The 19,436-nt window shown below is 34.2% G+C and overlaps 1 protein-coding gene across 2 annotated transcripts in view; it reads left to right on the forward strand.

Annotated features, from left to right (window-relative positions):
• CYFIP1 (cytoplasmic FMR1 interacting protein 1) overlaps nucleotides 1–19,436 on the forward strand; it is a 149,630-nt gene that overhangs the window by 54,787 nt on the left and 75,407 nt on the right. For both annotated transcript variants that reach the window (XM_074300298.1, XM_074300299.1), the window contains exons 4-11: nucleotides 264–341; nucleotides 2,479–2,580; nucleotides 3,831–4,012; nucleotides 12,025–12,121; nucleotides 12,255–12,383; nucleotides 14,388–14,492; nucleotides 14,979–15,070; nucleotides 18,715–18,832. In XM_074300298.1, coding sequence (XP_074156399.1) covers nucleotides 264–341; nucleotides 2,479–2,580; nucleotides 3,831–4,012; nucleotides 12,025–12,121; nucleotides 12,255–12,383; nucleotides 14,388–14,492; nucleotides 14,979–15,070; nucleotides 18,715–18,832 — 903 coding nt within the window. The remainder of the gene's footprint in view (nucleotides 1–263; nucleotides 342–2,478; nucleotides 2,581–3,830; nucleotides 4,013–12,024; nucleotides 12,122–12,254; nucleotides 12,384–14,387; nucleotides 14,493–14,978; nucleotides 15,071–18,714; nucleotides 18,833–19,436) is intronic.

Below are 19,436 nucleotides of genomic sequence, written 5' to 3' on the forward strand. Positions count from 1 at the left end.
TCATACCATTTAAAGTTGTATCTTCATATTTATCTCTTTAAAGGAGAGTGCTCAAGCCATGGAAAAAGGAATGTTAAAATCAAAATTTGAAGGGGAGGTTTAATGGTTTTTTCTACAGAGTTTGAGGACAAAAAAATAAATTAGCTCAGTTTAATTTGGCTTATTATATCATTGTAACCACACTTCACTTTTTTTAATTACATATTTTTCACTTGGAGATTTCTTGCCTAAGTGTTCCTTTGTGTTCTTATATTCACTTGTAGAATGAGATGTTGGAAGAAGGTCAGGAATATGCTGTCATGCTATATACGTGGAGAAGCTGCTCCAGGGCCATTCCTCAGGTAAAGAAATATAGAATATCATGGTTCTTATAGATTTCATATGTATCTTTTTTTCAAGCTCTGCCCAGGGTGTCCATAGAAGCAATGTATACCTCTTTCCTCTACCATCATTTAATTGATTCTGTGAAGTCAGAAGATTTCAAAGATGATACCAATGATAGATTGGATGATTTTTGTCTAGGACCATTTTAGCTCAGTGTCAAGAAGTCAGCAGACAGAATTGGGCTCTGGTTGTTAAATACCCCTCATGAAACTGTCTGCTGTGACAGAGAGAAGAGTTGAGCCCTCATTAGGGGACAGAACACTTTCACAACATAAGAACTGTGCTCAGCTTGGGGATTACAGAGACTTCCTACCATCAAGGATCTTATCATTTTTTTAAATTAAAATTCAATATTTTTAAAATCATATTTTTTTCTTTTTCCTACTCTAGTTTTCCCCACTTCCACGGGGAAGTAAAACAAAAACAAAACTTATTAAATATGCATAGTTAATAAAATGCAATTCCCTCATTGTCCTTGTCCAAAATCATTTTTCTTGTTCTGAAACTTTTACCTCTGTCAAGATGATCAAACATGCTCTATTACCAAGTCTCTGGTTGGACTGTGAGCTCCTTGAAGACATGGACATCTCTTTCCTTTCTTTAGCTGCATTACTTAAACACATAGTAGGTGCTTGATAAATGTTTTTTGAGTGATTGGTCACTGCATTGATCACACTTCTTAAGTCTTTTAAAGATGTTTGTATTTGCAGTGTGGCTATTGTGTAAATTGTTTTCTTGATTCTTCCCACTTCATTCTGCATCAGTTCATACAAGTTTTCCCAGCTTTCTCTGAAACCAAAAAAGTAATTCTAAACAGAGTGAAAACATGAATATAAATAAAAAGTAAAGATATATATAAAATAGATGAAAGGTAATGTTAGAGGAGAGGCACTAATTACAAGGGGAACTTGAAAAGGTCTTCTCCAGAAGCGGGTGCTTCTTGAAGCAGTGCAGGAGTTTTAAGAAGTAATGGCGTGTTTAACATACATTGGATAACTTGCCATCTGGGGGAGGGGTGGGAAAATTGAAACACAAGGTTTTGCAAGGACTAATGTTGAAAAATTATCCATGTATATGTTTTGAAAATAAAAAGCTTTAGTTTTTAAAAAATGACATTAAAAAAAAAAAAAGTGATGGTGAAGAGAAGAGGAGGACCATTCCTAGCATGGAGAACTTCCAGTGCAAAGATAGACAAGAGAGAGAACTACTCTCTTGTGTGAGAATAGGAAGTAGACCTGTGTGGTTGGACTATAGAGCTTGTGGAGGAGAATAATGTCTAAGAAGATAACACATCCTCAAAATATTTAAGTGTTCCAACCCATAAGTTGGAGAATGTCTGAACAAGTTATGGTATATAATTGTAATCAAATACTGTTATGCTATATGAAATGATGAACAGGTTGATTTCAGAAAAACTTGGAAAGATTTACATGAACTGATGCAGAGTGAAGTGAACAGTACCAGAACATTTTCCATAGTAACAGCTATATTATGAATAATTGAATGATTTAGCTATTTTCAGCAGTACAATAATCCAAAACAGTCTCAAAGGAATCATGATGAAAAATGTCATCCAACTCCTGAGAATGGAGTTTTAATGGAATTTTAATGCAGACCAAAGCTTACTATTTTTTACTTTCTTATTTTATTCATATGTATATATGGTATATGTGTGTGTAGACACACACACACACACACACACATATATATATATATATGTATATATACATATATATATATATAGGTGTATATATGTACATAAATATGCATATATATATACACATATACATGTATTTTTTGTTTGAATTTTCTTTCACAAAATGACTAACATGGAAATATATTTTACATGATTGTATATGTGTAATCCATATCAGATTGCTTACCATCTGAGGGAGGAGAGAGGGAATGAAAGAATTTGGATCTAAAAATTTTAAAAATGTTAAAAATTATTTTTCTATGTAATTGGAAAAAAATCAAAATATTACTTTAAAAAAAGTTTTACAGAGACCAGGATCCTGCCAGGATATAGTGCTTGTGAAAAGACTGACTATTATCTAAGATGAAAATTTCTTAATGGCTTTATTTTTTCTTCAGGTCAAATGCAATGAACAACCAAACAGAGTAGAGATTTACGAGAAGACCGTGGAAGTACTAGAACCAGAAGTCACCAAACTGATGAATTTTATGTACTTTCAGGTAAATACAGAAAAGTAAGCCAGGGAAATTGTGTGTGCAGAAGTGCTGACAAACTTACAATTCCTGTTGAATACTTCTAGGTCTGAATTTGAGATTTTTACAAGCATGAGTTGTTGAAAATATATATTATTTATGAGGGACTCCTTCTAAATTGGAAATATATATATATATATGTGTGTGTGTGTGTATATATATATATATATATATATATATATATATATATATATATATATATAGCAGATACTTGGCCATTTTTGCTTATTTCTTCACTTTGTGCATGAAAAAATACTGTTTCTTCTTCATTTGAAAGCTTCTCATTTCCTTCAGTATAGCTCTTTGTCTTCTGTACAGTTCCTAATGGTGTAAAATGCAAAATATCTTATCATTTTTCCCCAGAAGAATACTTAAAAAAATTTTTTTAAGTAGATTTTTTGAAAGTTTTCCTTGCTCCTTTATTTTAGACACTATGTATTGCCTGAGGTTTTTTGTTGTTGTTGTTTTTTTTTTTTTATCACTGGGAGTTATCTACAAAAAGTAGAAATTTTAAAAATATCTATAAGGCTCTGAGTTTTTGTTTTTTTTTAATGGCTTAATACAAATGAAGAAGTCAGTCTTATAGACTTTGTGCACATAACTCACAGGCTGTGTATTCAGTCCTAATCTTTCCTTTGAACTTTGGTAACCCCAGTTGCTTCTTGGACATACTTACTGAATGATCTGGAGACATATCAAACTCAACAGAATTTATTTATCTCTCCAATTTTTTCTATTTCTGTTGAGGGCTCCACCAATTTTCCAGGAGCTAGAGTTTGTAATTTTAGCACCAGCTGTTGCTTGGTTACTATCTACTAGGAGGTATTCCATCCTCTTCTCTACCTCTTGGAAGTTTTAGTTTTTCTTTGAAACTCTTCTCAACACTACTTTTCACATCAAGCCTTTCCCAGTACCTCAGTTTTTAATACTGTTTCTTCCATCATTACCTTACATTTACTAAGTCTTTTGTGTGTATCCATTGCGTGTATGTGTATATATTTTTCTTTCTCTAGAAACTGTAAGCTTCCTGAGGGCAAGGATTGTTTAATTTTTTTCTTTATATGTCCAGCATTTAACGTGGTATCTGGCACATAGTAAGTTCTTAATAAATGCTTTTTAATTGATTGATTGTCTCTGAATAAATGCTATCAGATTGATTATGAGAAAACTTTTCTCATTGATTTAGTAATTTCTTCCTTTTTGCTATCTCTCTTCAGAGAAATGCTATTGAACGTTTCTGTGGGGAGGTGAGACGCTTGTGCCATGCAGAGAGGAGGAAGGACTTTGTATCTGAAGCATATTTAATCACCCTAGGCAAGTTCATCAACATGTTTGCTGTGCTGGATGAATTGAAAAATATGAAGTGCAGTGTGAAGAATGACCATTCAGCATATAAACGGTGAGCTTCAATGACAGAAATCCATGTAGGATGTCCCTCTGCTTACGAGACCCCATCACAGTGCAGATTTCCTAGGGCATGATATGAGCCTTTGTTATGTTCTGGCAGTCATTTCCCCCCAGTTTCTTAATCTCTGTACATTTCTTCCCAAATCAAGCTTTGGATATTGTCGTCATCAACAAATAAATATTGATCATATGCATGCATTAGGTGCTAAATTCATAGGGAAATATAAGACATCTTCAGCTCAAAAGGAATTGTCTAATTAAGAAATCACAAGCAGTATATAATTTGAAGAAAATAGGCAATGCTATATTCTTCAAAAGGGTGGATTGAGCACTCAAAGTCTGCTTCTTTAGAAAGGTTATCAACAATAGTCATCTGTGTCCTTCAGATCCTTAACCTTGGAAATGAGGTTTTTTCCCACCATGTCTGACAGTTACCACCATACTCAGAAGATGCACATAGGCTGCAAATATTAGGAACTAAGCTTCCTTTGAATACATGCTAATATTTGCTAATAAGATATTATGAAAAGGTATCATGTAGGGGGAAGGAGAAAGAAGAGAATTCTTATCTGAAAATAAATTGATGAAAGAAAATGTAGCCATACATTGGCTGGGATATCCAGAAATTCTCAAGGCCCTATACGCATGAATCCATGTCTATTCTCAAGCAATATGTTTGCTATCCTATTTAATTGTTTTATTATGGAGAACCCACTTAAAAGGGAGGTTGTGTGATGTTTTTAAGAATTCTGAGGACTTTTGAAAAAGAGAAAGATAGTAGTACAAAGTAGGAGTAGTTGGCATATATAATGCCTTTGGAAAGAGGTATAAGACTAAGAATTGATAAGGAAGAGTGTATTGATAAAGGAGTGATATGGAAATAAACTTGGCAATAGGATAAGTGTAATAAAGACTGAGGGTAATTGAGCTTGCTATTGCTAGTTGATTAGCTTTTTTTGAAGGGGGAGAGAGAAGTTTTCTAATCCATCTCTATTCCCTGCTAAGTACTACACTACTTATAAAGATGAAACAGGAGTATCATATGCTGCCATATCTGCAGTTGTCTTTCAGAACTTTTGTAAGCATCTTCTCTGTCACACACACTTAAAATATTTGGAAGTATAAAGTATAAACAAAGTATTTTGTATACTTAAGGAGTGATCCTATGCTTTCATGGACTATGATATCAGAGATGTCCTTGTTATATCTCTAGAGACTATGTGACATGAATAAATACTTATTCTTTTAAAAGGAATTCAGAAAATTCATAGTCTTTTGGGGTTGAAGAAATACCTGGAGTTCTTTTAATCCATTCCTCTAGTCTTCCAAGCAGTATAACTCTTGTGACAGCATATTATGTAAATTTAATATATTTTTATAAGCTTTTTATAAAGTGCCTATTATGTGTACCATAGAAAAGCATTGGAATGGGTTGGGAGATTTGGGTTTTTAATCTTGGTTTTTATGCAGTTATTTTACTACTCTTCTTGGCTTCTTCTTACTTGACTTTTGTGAAGTTACTTTACTAATGACAAGCAGCTGCTGGTAAAGTGGACTCCAGTCAGGAAGACCTGAATTTAAATCTAGCTGCAAGACACTTATTAGATGTGTGATCCTTGGCCAATTACATAACCTCACTTTGCCTCATTTCCCCATCTGTAAAATGGGAGTAATAATATTACCTCCAGGATTATTGTGAGGATTAAATGAGATAATATTTATAAAAACACTTACCAAAGTGTCTGGAACATAGGAGGCAGTAAATAAATGTTTATTCCATTCCTTTCTCCTTCCTTCATGGTCAGTTTTTGTTTATAAAATAGAGGGATGAAGTAGAACTGGTGATTTTTAGGATTCTTCTCAATTTTTAATATCTGTGACTCTCCAACCAGTTGACTTTGTAATGTGATCCAGTCCATCATAGTACTGGCACTATTGTAATACTATTCCTAAGATCTATGGATGCTTCTGTGGGAAAGGGACTGTGACTGGAACCCATCATTATTGTTTTATATATATGTGTGTGTGTGTGTGTTTGTAATAATAATAATTATTATTATTATTACTGGCATAATCATGGTTATCACATCAATCCATAAAACAAAAATATAAAATGGCCTCTAGCCTCTTGTGACCTATTTCTCTTGCAGCCTCTGAAGATGTGAATGCTTAGATTTATATAGTTTATAGACAGTATGTAAATGTTAACTTACTTGTTGAAGATGCTATAAATGTGACAACTTGTGTAGTGACTGAAAAATTTAGAAATTGAATCATCTCAATCTTGACATCAGTATAAACAAAACTAGAAAACAAAAGAAAGGTTGACATAAGTGAAAGGATGGCTCCCAAAGCTCCGCTTGGGAAATCAAATAAAGGAGTTGGCAGAGTTGGTTTTATCATGTGTCCAAATACAAGAAACATCATTTTGTGGGCTGTTTAGATATCATATATAATGTATTTATAATCATAATTTACAAAAAAGTATTATGAAAACAATTGTAGTTTACATGCTTACATATGCTAAAGAGAAAGGAGAATTCATAAGATGTTCCATATTATATCAACTTCTCTACTTTGATAACTCACTGATTTCAATTCCAAGATAGGTCTAGAAAAAAAAAATGTCAAAAAAATTGGAAAATAGTTCAGTAGCAAGGGTTCAGAAACCAAAGACAGTTTATATTGGAGATTCACGAGTATATATCATGGTTGTTATCTTCAATAAAATAACCACAAGGCACTATATTTGTTGAGTGCTAAGTAACATCACAGAAAATTGAGATATATTTTAACAGGCAATGACTTGTTACTCATATTGGGGATATTGTTAGGTCGATTGTCAATGTATAGTCATACTGCTGACCAGAAAATTAGAAGAATCAGTAAAAATGAGAAAAAGATAGTGCTTAATTAAAACAACTCCAGTCTTATTGAAACAAGCTGCCATACTCACACTGAAAAATGAGAGGTGTATAGTGAAAAGTATAATTTTGCATAAAAGTTTAATTGATGTGTCAATTATCATAATGAGATTTACAGAGACTAAAAATTTCTTCACGCAGCAAATACTTGGTTTATTTGCAGAGCAGTGACATGTGGTTACTAAAGGCAATGCTAGTTTAGAGAGTCTAAAAACTCAATTCATGGAGAAAGATGATGGAAGATTATAATCTGTATGGCCCTGTAAGAAAGAAAGAAAACCAGGAAAGAAAGACTTGCCAAGAAATCCATTTAGGGAATATCATTCCAAAGGCATTTAAGGCTGAACAGCAAACGAATTTCTTTACCTCCTCTTTTCCCACCCCCTCCCCCCCAAAAGGAAAAAAGATCTCTCAAATATGTTTACTTTTATAACAAATTCTTTTCATTATTAAAGATTAGAAACTAAAGTCCTAGATATGTTTTTTGGAGGAAGTAGAAAGGGCATTAGAAGAAGCAAAGATGAGAAAGATATTTGGGCTAGAACCTGTGTATACAAAGGAGATGACCCAGTTTCCCAGTTTTTAATTTGTTGAAGGATTGATTGCAAGAGTTTCTGTCTAAAGGAGGAGAAGGTGGATGAGATGTTAAAAATATCTTGGACTTTATTTTTATGCCTGTAAGACAATTCAGTAACATCAGTAACTACCTACCTATGTACTTATTATTTTTTTTTTTTAGAAAATGTTTATGCAAGTAATCTACACACTCATTGAGCATATCCTTGATGACTTAGAAGGAAATAGACAGGCTTTCACAAATGATAGCCTACGGTGTCTAATGTATATATATTTTTTAATATATTTTATGTTTAAATCAGCAAAAATCTTTTTCTCCTCATCTCACTCACCTATCTACCACCATCATGGAGAACAAAAGTGTTTGAAACATCTGTCGTTGAGCAAAACAAGTTCCCTTAATCAGTCATGTCCAACAAAAATATGCCTCATTTTGCACCCTTAAATCTTTTGCCTCTGGAGGTGGATAGCATATTTCATCATTAGTCTTCTGGAATTACAGTTGATTATACTGATGAGAATTTCCAAATTCTTTCAAAGTCATTTGTTTTTACCATACAGTAGAATATTAATCATGTCAATTAATTGAAAGTTGCAGATTACACAAGAGTCCTCTCTGCTTATTATTATGAATTGATTCCTTTAAAAACCATTGTTTGGCAAGTATAAAAACCCTACAGGCTCTCCTCCAACAAGATGGCTCTCATTTATGTGTCAGAATTATACACGAGTCCTTGAATGCTATGACAACAGTGATAGCTTTGTTCATTGAACAACTCTTTGCTTATTATTATCACTTAGGACATAAGACAGGCAGACATATCCTTGCCAAGGACATTTGCTATTGTTAGGTAGCAAATTTCAGTGAAAGGAGTTGTTTATAGATGAATTGATCCTCCCAAGGTTCCTAATAATTATAATAGATAGTTGAAATTGTGCTAAATTGCATTAAGCTGTGGAATATTACAAAGTCTCCAAAATAAGATCTCTTGACATTCAGTAGAGTTGTGCTCATTTATGGCACGTTAACTGGACTTAAGAATGTTATATCCAAATTGTAAGATGCTAATGGATGGACAATCTTATGGCTCATTGATCAGCCAGTATATAGATTAAGACTTTGTAGATGGACATTGAACTGAGGTTTCTTTGGAAAATCACAACAGTTCTTTTAGTGAGTTCAAATTTTCCCCTGAGACTAGTGCTTCCCCTCACCTTTTTTTCCCTTAAAACAGATTTTTTTCCTTGCTTTTTTTTTTTTTTTTTTTTTTTTTTTTTTTTTTTTTTTTTGTTATTCATGTATATTAACTTTTAAAATACACATTTCTTTATGGATCATGTTGGGAGTGAAAAATCAGAGCAAAAGGGAAAAACCACAAAAGAGAAAAAAAACACAGAAAAAAAGTGAGCGAGCATAGCATGTATTGGTTTACACTCAATCTCCATATCTCTCTTTCTGGATGCAGGTGGCATTTTCTATCCAAAGTTTATTGGGATTGCCTTGGATCACTGAACCACTGAGAACCAAGTTTTTCATAGTTGATCATCTTGCTATTACTAAACACATATATTCTTATGAGGGGGCTGAGACTTGAGGAAACTATAGCATTTAAAGAACTGAGGTTTAGAATGACCTAGAGGAGTGATGAAGAAATGGCCATAAAATTTTTTTTAGCCTACTGTGAACTAATATACACTCAGCAGAAATGTTTAAAGGATGCCATCAAAGAAATATATAAATCAAAAAGATGACCTCATATTTCAAGATATGATGAGGAGTCACTATGGGATGAATTTGTGTTCAAATAGTGTACTCATAATGGTAAAGGATTGGAAAAGGAATACAAATGAGACCCCCGCTGGGGGGGGGGCCCCATTGATGAATTAATATAGGGGAAACACAAAGAGTAGGCAGACATAAATGAGTTGTAAAACATATCTGTTAGGGGAAATAGTCATATCACTTTAATTTGTTGGAGTAAAAATAGCTGACATTTATAGATCACTTTACATATATTATCTCATTTGATTCTTACAGATGATGAGGAAATTGAGCATTAAAAACATTCAGTGACTAACTTAGGGTCATACAACTAATGGTTGAATGGTATAAATGGAGTTTGAACACATAGACTTCTTGATTCCAAGTCTCCCCGTCTTTCTACTACAATATACTGTCATAGCCCTTCCCCCATACATTTTGGACAGTCACCAATATCATTTCATTCTGATTTTGATGTAAATTTTTTCTGCTGAAGTGAATAGTAGGTTTCTACTTTGACTGCTTGGGGGACCATTTTCTGTTAGTTCCTTTTTTTATAGATAATCTTACTTTGGGGATTAGCAAGAAGAAACTATATACATGGAAGAATCATATGTAGAAAATGGTAAGATATATATATATATCTTATCAACAAGAGACATCACTTCTTTGAGAGGATGCACTTTCATTGGATATCTATAAAGTGCAGTAGATAGAATGCTGGGCTTTGAGTCAAGAAGATTTATCATTCTGAGCCTCAAATGCTTACTAGTTATTAGCTATTAACTCAATTTCTTCATCATTGATGAGAATCAAATGAGATAATATATGTAAAGTGATCTATAAATGTCAGCTATTATTACTTCAGTAAATTAAAGATCTCAATGATATTCCCCCTAACAAATATGTTTCATAACTCATTTATGTCTAGCTATTCTTTGTGGTTCTAGCCATTTACACTGTTTGCTTTAGTTCCTTGTATGTAAAATGAGCAGGAGAAGGAAATGACAAACCATTCCCGTATCTTTTATAAGAAAACCCTAAATGGGAACCAGAAGAATCAGTCACAGCTGAAAGCAACTGAACTTACAGCACCACTTTTATGGTGCTCTTCCCTGTGTCTTACTAGACAGTTCATGGGTTGCTGTGGCTAAAGAAAATTCATCTTATAGTCAAACTTCTGATGATGAGCCTCTCCTCACTGAGCTAGGCTGGTCCTTGACATTAGACATCTAAACATGAGCCCCATGTTCTCTCCTTTTCCAGCTTGACAGAACCTTGTAAAACTTGCACTCCACTGGGACAGCCTTTGAAAACCCAGGATTATTTCAAATCAGTGAATCAGACTGACAGTTATTGAACATTGATAGAAAAAAAAAAAAAAACTAAACAGTGTTAGCCCTCAAGGGTCTTGCATTCTATTGTTATCGCAGACAAGAGATAAAGCAAATTTGAAATGGGGAGAAGAGGGATTTCTTGCCTTGTCATACCTTTTAGTTAGGGTTTTAGTTATGTAGAGACTCACTGAAGCTAGCCAGCCACCCTGATTTAGTATGGATAGGATATGCTTTGATGCTGGAGGACAAGATAAAGGATCAACAATATTAATGGATAAATATTAAATATAAGCCAGTTAGAGATCTAACACTTGGTAGTTTGCAATAGTTGGATGAGCACTGGATTTATAGTCAGAGGGCTCAGTTGGAATCTCAGCTTGTCTACTTGTTACCTGTATGCTTCTGGGCAAATCCCTTAACTACTCTGGTTACTTAAAAAGAAGGTGGTAAATCTAGCTCATCTTTGTACTCTAAAATATGTGAATTACTGACAAAATGTGGAAATACCTCACTAAATGAGCTGGGAAGGAATCATGCTTAATTTTGGAAATGGGTTATGGCCCCCCTTCCCCCCCTTTTTATTTTATTTTTTGTTGGTTTTTTGCTGAGGCAATTGGGGTTAAGTGACTTGCCCAGAGTAACACAGCTAGGAAGTGTTAAGTGTTTGATGTCAGATTTGAACTCAATTCCTCCTGACTTCAGTGCTGGTGCTCTATCCACTGCTTCACCTAGCTGTCCCATTTATAATCTTTTTTATCCTCCTGGATTTATCTAGTATCTGGTGAGGTATATGGACTTTTTCGTAGAATATTGTTAAATACAAAAGCAAAATATGTAGAATTAAAAAATAAACCAATTCAATTGAAATGCTGTTATCAAAACTATTCTTTTAAAAAATTAGTTCATGAACTCATGAACTGGGAAGTGAATGTAAATTGTTAGCACTACTGTCTGTCTACCCAGGTTACTTGTACCTTCGGAGTCTAGTACTTGATGTGCAACAAGAAAATGGTATTTGCACACATATATTGTATCTAGGTTTTATTGTAACACATGTAGAATGTATGGGATTGCCTGTCATGGGGGGGGGAGGGAGTGGAGGGAGGGGGGGATAATTTGGAGGGATAATACAAGGGATAATGTTGTGGAGAAAAATTGCTCATGCATATATACTGTGAAAAAAAAAAGAATCTGTGATTTAGAAAAATAGATTATTTAGGAGAGAAAAAGCTTAAATGAACTTAAATGCTATATGTTTGTTAAACCAGTTTTCCATAGCTAATTTTGTGCTGTGATTAAATTATTTTCTTCCTTTAACTTTTGCATATCTAATTTAAAAAATATTCAGATGGAATTGTATTGTTTTCTTAGAATTAACTCTACCCCCCTTTTTTTTCTTTCAAAGAGCTGCTCAATTTTTACGTAAAATGGCCGACCCACAGTCCATCCAAGAGTCCCAGAACCTCTCCATGTTTTTGGCAAACCACAACAAGATTACTCAAGTAAGCTTCCACCACCACTGTTGAGTCAAGCACAATTACATCTGTGTGCACAGATGCCATGGCAATCTCTGGTCTAGGGTTGCCTGGTGGGTGGAATTAGTGGGCGAAAACGTTCTCATTTTTTGTATTCCAGTCTCTACAGCAACAGCTCGAGGTGATTGCTGGTTATGAAGAGCTCCTAGCAGACATTGTAAATTTGTGCGTGGACTACTATGAGAATAAAATGTACTTGACACCCAGTGAGAAACACATGCTTCTCAAAGTAAGTTGCGTGGGAGCGATTGTTGCCAGCCTTAGACAGTAGTGAGGGAACAGTGTGTGTTCTCATCAAATCACAGAGCAGGAGTCATTTTGACAAATGCCCTTCTTTCTTCTTGTGCTCATTTATGAGCTTATAAAGGCATTTTACTCCCTCTACCTAGCAGGCACAGTACAGGTTCGTGACAAATTTTTTGATTTGTGTATTGCGCAAATTGGAAGCAGTGGGGTATAATTATAGCTCTGTTTTAGAAGAAAATGTGCTTTTGTGTGATGAAATGAATGGATCAAATGCCATGCAGGATGAAGTGTGGCTTATTTCTACAAAATAGGTTTTTGGTTGTTTTTTTTTTTTTTTTTTTTTTTTTTCTGAGTGCTTTTGTAATAAGACTCCATTTACTAATAATCTTTTAGGGTCATTCTCAGGGGGAGTGAATGTTTCAGGTGACAGCATATCAAAGATAAATCCAACGAAGTCACACAACCAGGAATTGTCAGCCACAGGTTATTACTAACTTCAAATCCAGTATTTTCATAGTACATCACTTAGGTAGAATCCTAAATTGAAATAGCAGGGTTTTTTCTTTTTCTACTTTACATTTGTTTCAAATAAAATAAAAAAGAAACACATTATGCTTAAATTGAACTGTTGGTAAAGAAATGTAATTGCACATATTTTGTCCTGGATGAACTAAATTGTGTTTTGTACTGTACTACATTTTGTGTGTATTCTGCATATACTTCTATGATCTTCCCCATTAGAATGTCAGCTCCTTGAGGACAGGGGGTGTTTCATAATTGTCTTTGTATCTCCAGTGCTTAGTTCAATTCCTGACACATAGTAGGTATTTAATTAACATTATTTGATTGCTATTTTAAAGTTTTTTAGTCTCTATTTAAAAGAGTAGCAGGACAGACATTCCCTTGACTCGAGAAGACTCAACTTTTAAAAGATGCATACAGCTTCCACCCTTGCCAAAAGATGTATATAAATTCCATCTTTCTTTCTATTAATATTCCACAATTCCTTTTTCTGTTCCCTTATTAAGATGAAAGTTATGTATTCCCAGCTACTGCTTACATGGCCCTAATCATTTTATTGAAGCCATGTCCTGTTACTGATCATCCTCCTTTCATTTCCATCCATTTAGGAGCTGGACCAATTGGAGAAAGTATAATATTTCTCCATGGGGTGGGGATATGTTCCTGTAATCCTCTTTTGGACCTTGAAATGCATTCCCCCCATCCCCTTAGAAACAATGTTGTAAAGGTTGGTGAGGTTTTATAATCCAGCTACATTTTGGTCACATTATGGGTGGCATAGAATTTTTCTAGATTAACCTTGGCACCTAACTACAGTTGTTTCTATTTGAAATTGAATTCCAGATTTCTAACAACTGACATGCAAATGAACTTTTGGAGCATAATCCATTCATAAATTGGGTACTGCCTGTGCTTTGCAGTATTTTGACACAAAAGCAAGAACATATTTTATATAATTTTTTCCATAATTTTGACTTGAACTGTATACTTGCTATGTCAAACTGCTTGCAAAGCATCTTTGAAGAAACAGATGCCTCTGGGAATGGTTCCTGCTACTTGCTTTATCTGGAGATAACCTATAATCTAAAGCATTAGATTTCAATTATGCTGTGAATACTAATTCTGAAATTCCTACATTGACACAGAACAATTGAAAAATCTTAGCTTGATAATTCAGAACCTACATCTTTGTAATGTCTTTGAGAGGCTTTGTATTGTTCCAGCAAAGCCTAAAACATTTAGCAATTGTGTTTGATAAGACTTAGAAGATAAAAATAGAATAATTAAACACTGTAGCACACATAAAAAAAATTCCAGGCATAGAAGAATGAAAATTCTTGATTAAACTGTTTCATGTATGAAGAATAAATTTTGACTTAAAACTAAAGAATTATAGGGTACATGACACAGTGTTTGGGGTGATAAAACTTGGAAATCAAAGTCTTATGGAAACATTTTGTTATAGGTGATGGGATTTGGTCTCTACCTGATGGATGGAAGTGTCAGTAATATCTACAAGTTAGATGCCAAGAAAAGAATAAATTTAACTAAAATAGACAAATTCTTTAAGGTGAGTTAATTTCAGTGCCATTTAAACTATATGATGTGGGGGCAACTAGATGGTGTAGTGAGCAGAGAACCTGTTCTGGAGTAAGGAAGACCTCACTTCAAATATGTCTTTAGATACTTGACCCTTACTTAACTAGCTGTGTGATCCTGGGCAAGTCATTTAACCTTAATTGCCTGGCAAAAAACTATATGGTGTAAATAAGTGCCATTGAAAAATGCTATTGTGATTCTCTTTGTATCCCTTAACACTGTGCCTAGCACAGTGTATACACTTAATAAATGCTTGCTGATTGATTTGTTGACAGTAAATGTGAACATTTTATTCCCCTTATATTACCTTGCTTCACTTTAGCATTATGTGGTCAGCCAGGTAAAAGGTAACAGCATCTGGCCATAAAGAACTAGTTGTCTCCACAGAGAATGTGGGGTGTGTGTTTGTGTAGGAAATGACTATTTAATTTTAATTTTTTCCCCATTTTGAGTGCAGCAGCTTCAGGTGGTCCCACTGTTTGGTGACATGCAGATTGAATTGGCGCGATACATCAAGACCAGTGCCCACTATGAGGAAAACAAGTCTCGGTAGGAGTACATTGCACTGTTAATTTGCCATATTTGTGTTGCTCTACTTATTCCTAGCTTACCCTTCAAAAACCAGCTAAGAACAACATGGAAGTAAGCAAACCCAGAGGTCCAAGAAGTTTGTCTCAAAGTCTACTTTATTTTGTGGTAAAAGTACTTTAACTTTGCAAAGCTTGTTGACTTAAATCAGTAACCTATTTTTATTCACAGTTCTGGGTATTTGATTGCCTTATTTCTTAGATACTAAGATTTTAAAAGCAATAACTTAGAAATAGAGGGAGATAGAGAGAGGTGTACTGATAGTGGTAAGAACTGGTAGCCTAACATCAAGGTAACACACCTTTTAGCTCTTAAAAATTCAGTATTCAGAGCCATTGGATTGGGAGCCAAACAGCCTTACAATGCTCAATAGCTACTGAGAGCAGTACTGGGATCTGTTATAACTCAGTACAATAATGGTTATTTTTAATAACCTTTAATCATTAAGAAAAATTAGTATTAAATTGGTGCACTTGCCTAAGGCATCTGTGGCATAGTGAATAGAGACTTGACCTCTAAGTTCCTTGAGCATTAACTGACTTTTGCCTTTTTTTTTTTTTTTTTTTTTTTTTTGTATCCCCAGCCCTTGCATTGTGCATACAATAGGCATTTAATAAATATTTATTGAATAAATTGGTGGGTTTTTAGGCTCCTAGGTTAGATGAAGGGACCTTTGAGACTATCAATTCCAGTACCCTAATTTTACAGATAAATATTTTGAGGCTCAGGAAGAATAAGTGCCTTATTTAAGTTCTCAAGAGATAGGGAGAGTCAGAATTTGGATTCAAGTCTTTTGCATTCAAATCATTGAGTGCTTTTTTCTGTCCTACCACCCACTCCATTTCTTTCAAACTCCTTTCCTGCACTTACTACAGGTGTGACCCTGGGCAAATCACTTGAACTCTTATTATCCCCAGGCAATAATAATCTAGGTTGCTGAGAAGGTGTATATCTGCACTGCATACCAAAGAGATTTTTTTTACCTAGAGTTCTTTATACTAATGAGATTATTGTCTGTTTCCCCCATACTCTTTCCAAAAAAAGATTTTCTCCTTAAAATGTTAGGAAAGTATGTAATAAATTTAATATTTTCTTGGTAAGGAATTGAGAAAGATTTTTATCAGAGAATATTTTTTAAAATTTCCTGGCCAGGTATTTATTGACTGTTACCTAGGTGGCTAAAGTTGGTGGATTGCTTGTTCTGGAGTCCTGAGTGACTATGAACAAAGCCAAAATTGCTAAGCCTGGTAGCAGGAAGGTGATCCCCACTCTTGAAGTAGTACCATCAATTGCTTTAGGGAGGGACAAATAAAACCAGATTGGAATAAAGATTAGAACTCCCATCCTGATCAGTACTTGGGATCAGGCCCTGGAGTTAAGGTTGCATTTCTAGCTCAGGCTAGATAAGGGGACCCAGTATGAAAGAAAGAGAAAAAATTTTGTTAATACTTAGACTCAAGACCCAGACTTTCTACAATATCCTTCTGTGTAAGTACAACTTGTTACCATATAATAATATTAGATGAATGAGATCTTTAGGTAGCTAGATTCTCTATATGTTTTGTTGTTATTGGTTGGAGCATTTCCCTGATCTCTGGTCTTTCAAATACAAAATAAAATAAATCCGCCACCCTGAGGCTGTTTTCTTTCTTTGACAAAAGCTGATTTTTACTTCTTGTTTTTCACACAACAGATGCTAACCAAATAGCACCCAAATAAATCCCTTTTTGAAAGTAAATTCTTTTTAAAAAGGGAAAGGAATAAGCATTTTTAAAAAGTGCTTGGCACAGTGCTAAATAAACACTTGATAACTATCTTGTTTAATCCTCCCAATAGTCCTACAGGCTAGATGCTATTACTATCCCCATTTTGCAGTTGAGAACACTAAGACAAACAGAAGTTCTTTTTTTTTTTTTTTTTTTTTTTTTTTTTTTTATTATATATATATATATATATATATATATATATATATATATATATATATATATATTTTATAATATTATCCCTTGTATTCATTTTTCCAAATTACCCCCCCTCCCTCTATTCCCTCCTCCCGACGACAGGCAATACCATACATTTTACATGTGTTACAATATAGTCTAGGTACAATACATGTGTGTGAATATCATTTTCTTGTTGCACAATAAACATTAGAATCCGAAGGTACATGCAACCTGGCAGACAGATATTAGTGCTAACAATTTACATTCCCCTCCCAGTGTTTCTTCTCTGGGTGTAGCTACCTCTGTCCATCATTGATCAACTGGAAGTGAGTTGGATCTTCTTTATGTTGAAGATTTCCACTTCCATCAGAATACATCCTCATACAGTATTGACAAACAGAAGTTCTTAAGAGACTTATCTAGGATCAAAGTTGTCTGAGTTGTGCCAAGTTATCTGAGATTGGATTTGAACTTCTTCCTAACTCCATTCCCACCTAGTTGCCTCTGGAAAACAATTGGATTAGTAAGTATTTTTTGAAAGCAGGCAAAATCCTTTTTTCTAAGAACTATCCCTCAGCTACATTTCTTCATTTCTTAAAGGTACAATGTTTTAGAATAAGCTCAGTAGCCAAAATCATGCAAAAGGAAAAAAAAAAAAACTCAAAAAAAGTGAAAATAGTATGCTCCGATCTGCATTCAATCTTTATAGTTATTTTTCTGGATGTGGATGGCATTTTCCATTCCAAGTTTCTTGAAATTATCTTGGATATTGCTGAGAAGAGCTAGATCAATCATAGTTGACCATCCCACAATCTTCTTGTTGCTGTATACAATGTTCTCTTGGTTCTGCTCACTTCATTCAGCATCAGTCCATGTCAATCTTTAGGCTTTTCTGAAATCAACTTGCTCATCATTTCTTATAGTACAGATGTATGTCATTCCATTCTTATACCACAACTTATTCAGCCATCCTCTTATTGATGGACATCCCCTTGATTTCTAATTCCTTGACACCAAACTGCTCTATTATTTTTACACAAATGGGTCTTTTCCCCTTTTTTATGATCTCTTTGGATACAGACTCTAAGTTAAAGTCTTAGCAGGTCTCAGTTTGACTGAGGTAGGACCCATTCAGTGATTAAAGGCTACGAAGGAAATGAGGTAAAAAGAAAAAAAAAATCTTGTTTTATTTAGTTTAAATGTCAGGGTTTTTGACTGAAACAGAAACAGTTGTTATTTACATTCATTCTAAAGCAATCAGGGCCCAAACCAAGTGGGGCTTGGGGTATGGGATCTTTGAGACACAGAATGATTTGGGTGTAAGGGAGATCCTTAAGAAAGAAATTAGCTAGTCCCAAGATATCTTGGGACATAGACTCTAAAAAAATTTTTAAGAGATAAAAGACTGACCTCAAGGAGTTTACAGTTGAAAGGGGAAACAACATGCAAGCAAACATACACAAAGTTATACACAGAATAAAGAGGAAATAATTAATAGAGGGAAGGGAAGATGTTATAATTAAGAGAAGTTGAGAAAGGCTTTCTTTAGAAAGTGATAATTTAATTGCCATGTCAGGAAGTTTCATATGAGAAGACATGGCACCAGTCATGACAATTTGGTGGTACTTCAGGCAACTAAAATTCTTCTCCCTCTTCAAATAGATGGACGTGTACGTCTTCTAGCAGTAGTCCCCAATATAACATCTGTGAGCAAATGATCCAGATAAGGGAAGACCACATGCGCTTCATCTCAGAGTTGGCTCGCTACAGCAATAATGAGGTTAGTGACATAAAAAATGCACTGTTGACTTTATTCACACCAACTGCCTAGCTGATGGATTGATCTGCAGGAAAAACAACATGCAAGTCTGAAAGCACAAATTAGAGTCTGGAATACTGTTTTTAATCTCACATTTAAGACAAAAGTTTTAGGAACTTCAAAGTGGTAATTTATAGTGTGTTGCTAAGTTAGGTGAAAATAACATGTACAGAAATAGCACTCCTTAGGAGGAGGTAATTGGGAAAAGGAGAAAGTAATTTAAGACACATAATTTTAAAGAAAGTTGGTATCACTCTAAGAAGAAAAATCTCTATCTCCATAAAAAGAACATATCTGTCTTTTCATTCATTACATTCTTATAGATAAATATTATCTTAGTTACATCTTTCGTGTATTGCACATAATATGGACTTAATAAATGTGTTTTCATTCATTACACAGTTCATTGTTCATACTGAGCAATGTGATCATCTATAGTCGTGGTCCTGATCCAGTTTCATTTCCCCCCAGATGTTTAGTTGGTTGATTTTATATTATTAGAATAGATTATTTATGAAATTGTGGTATGTTTAATTAATTCATTTGTAAAATATATATCTTCTTT

Source organism: Sminthopsis crassicaudata, chromosome 3, assembly GCF_048593235.1.
Source record: "Sminthopsis crassicaudata isolate SCR6 chromosome 3, ASM4859323v1, whole genome shotgun sequence".
In the NCBI taxonomy this organism is placed as follows: Eukaryota; Metazoa; Chordata; class Mammalia; order Dasyuromorphia; family Dasyuridae; genus Sminthopsis; species Sminthopsis crassicaudata.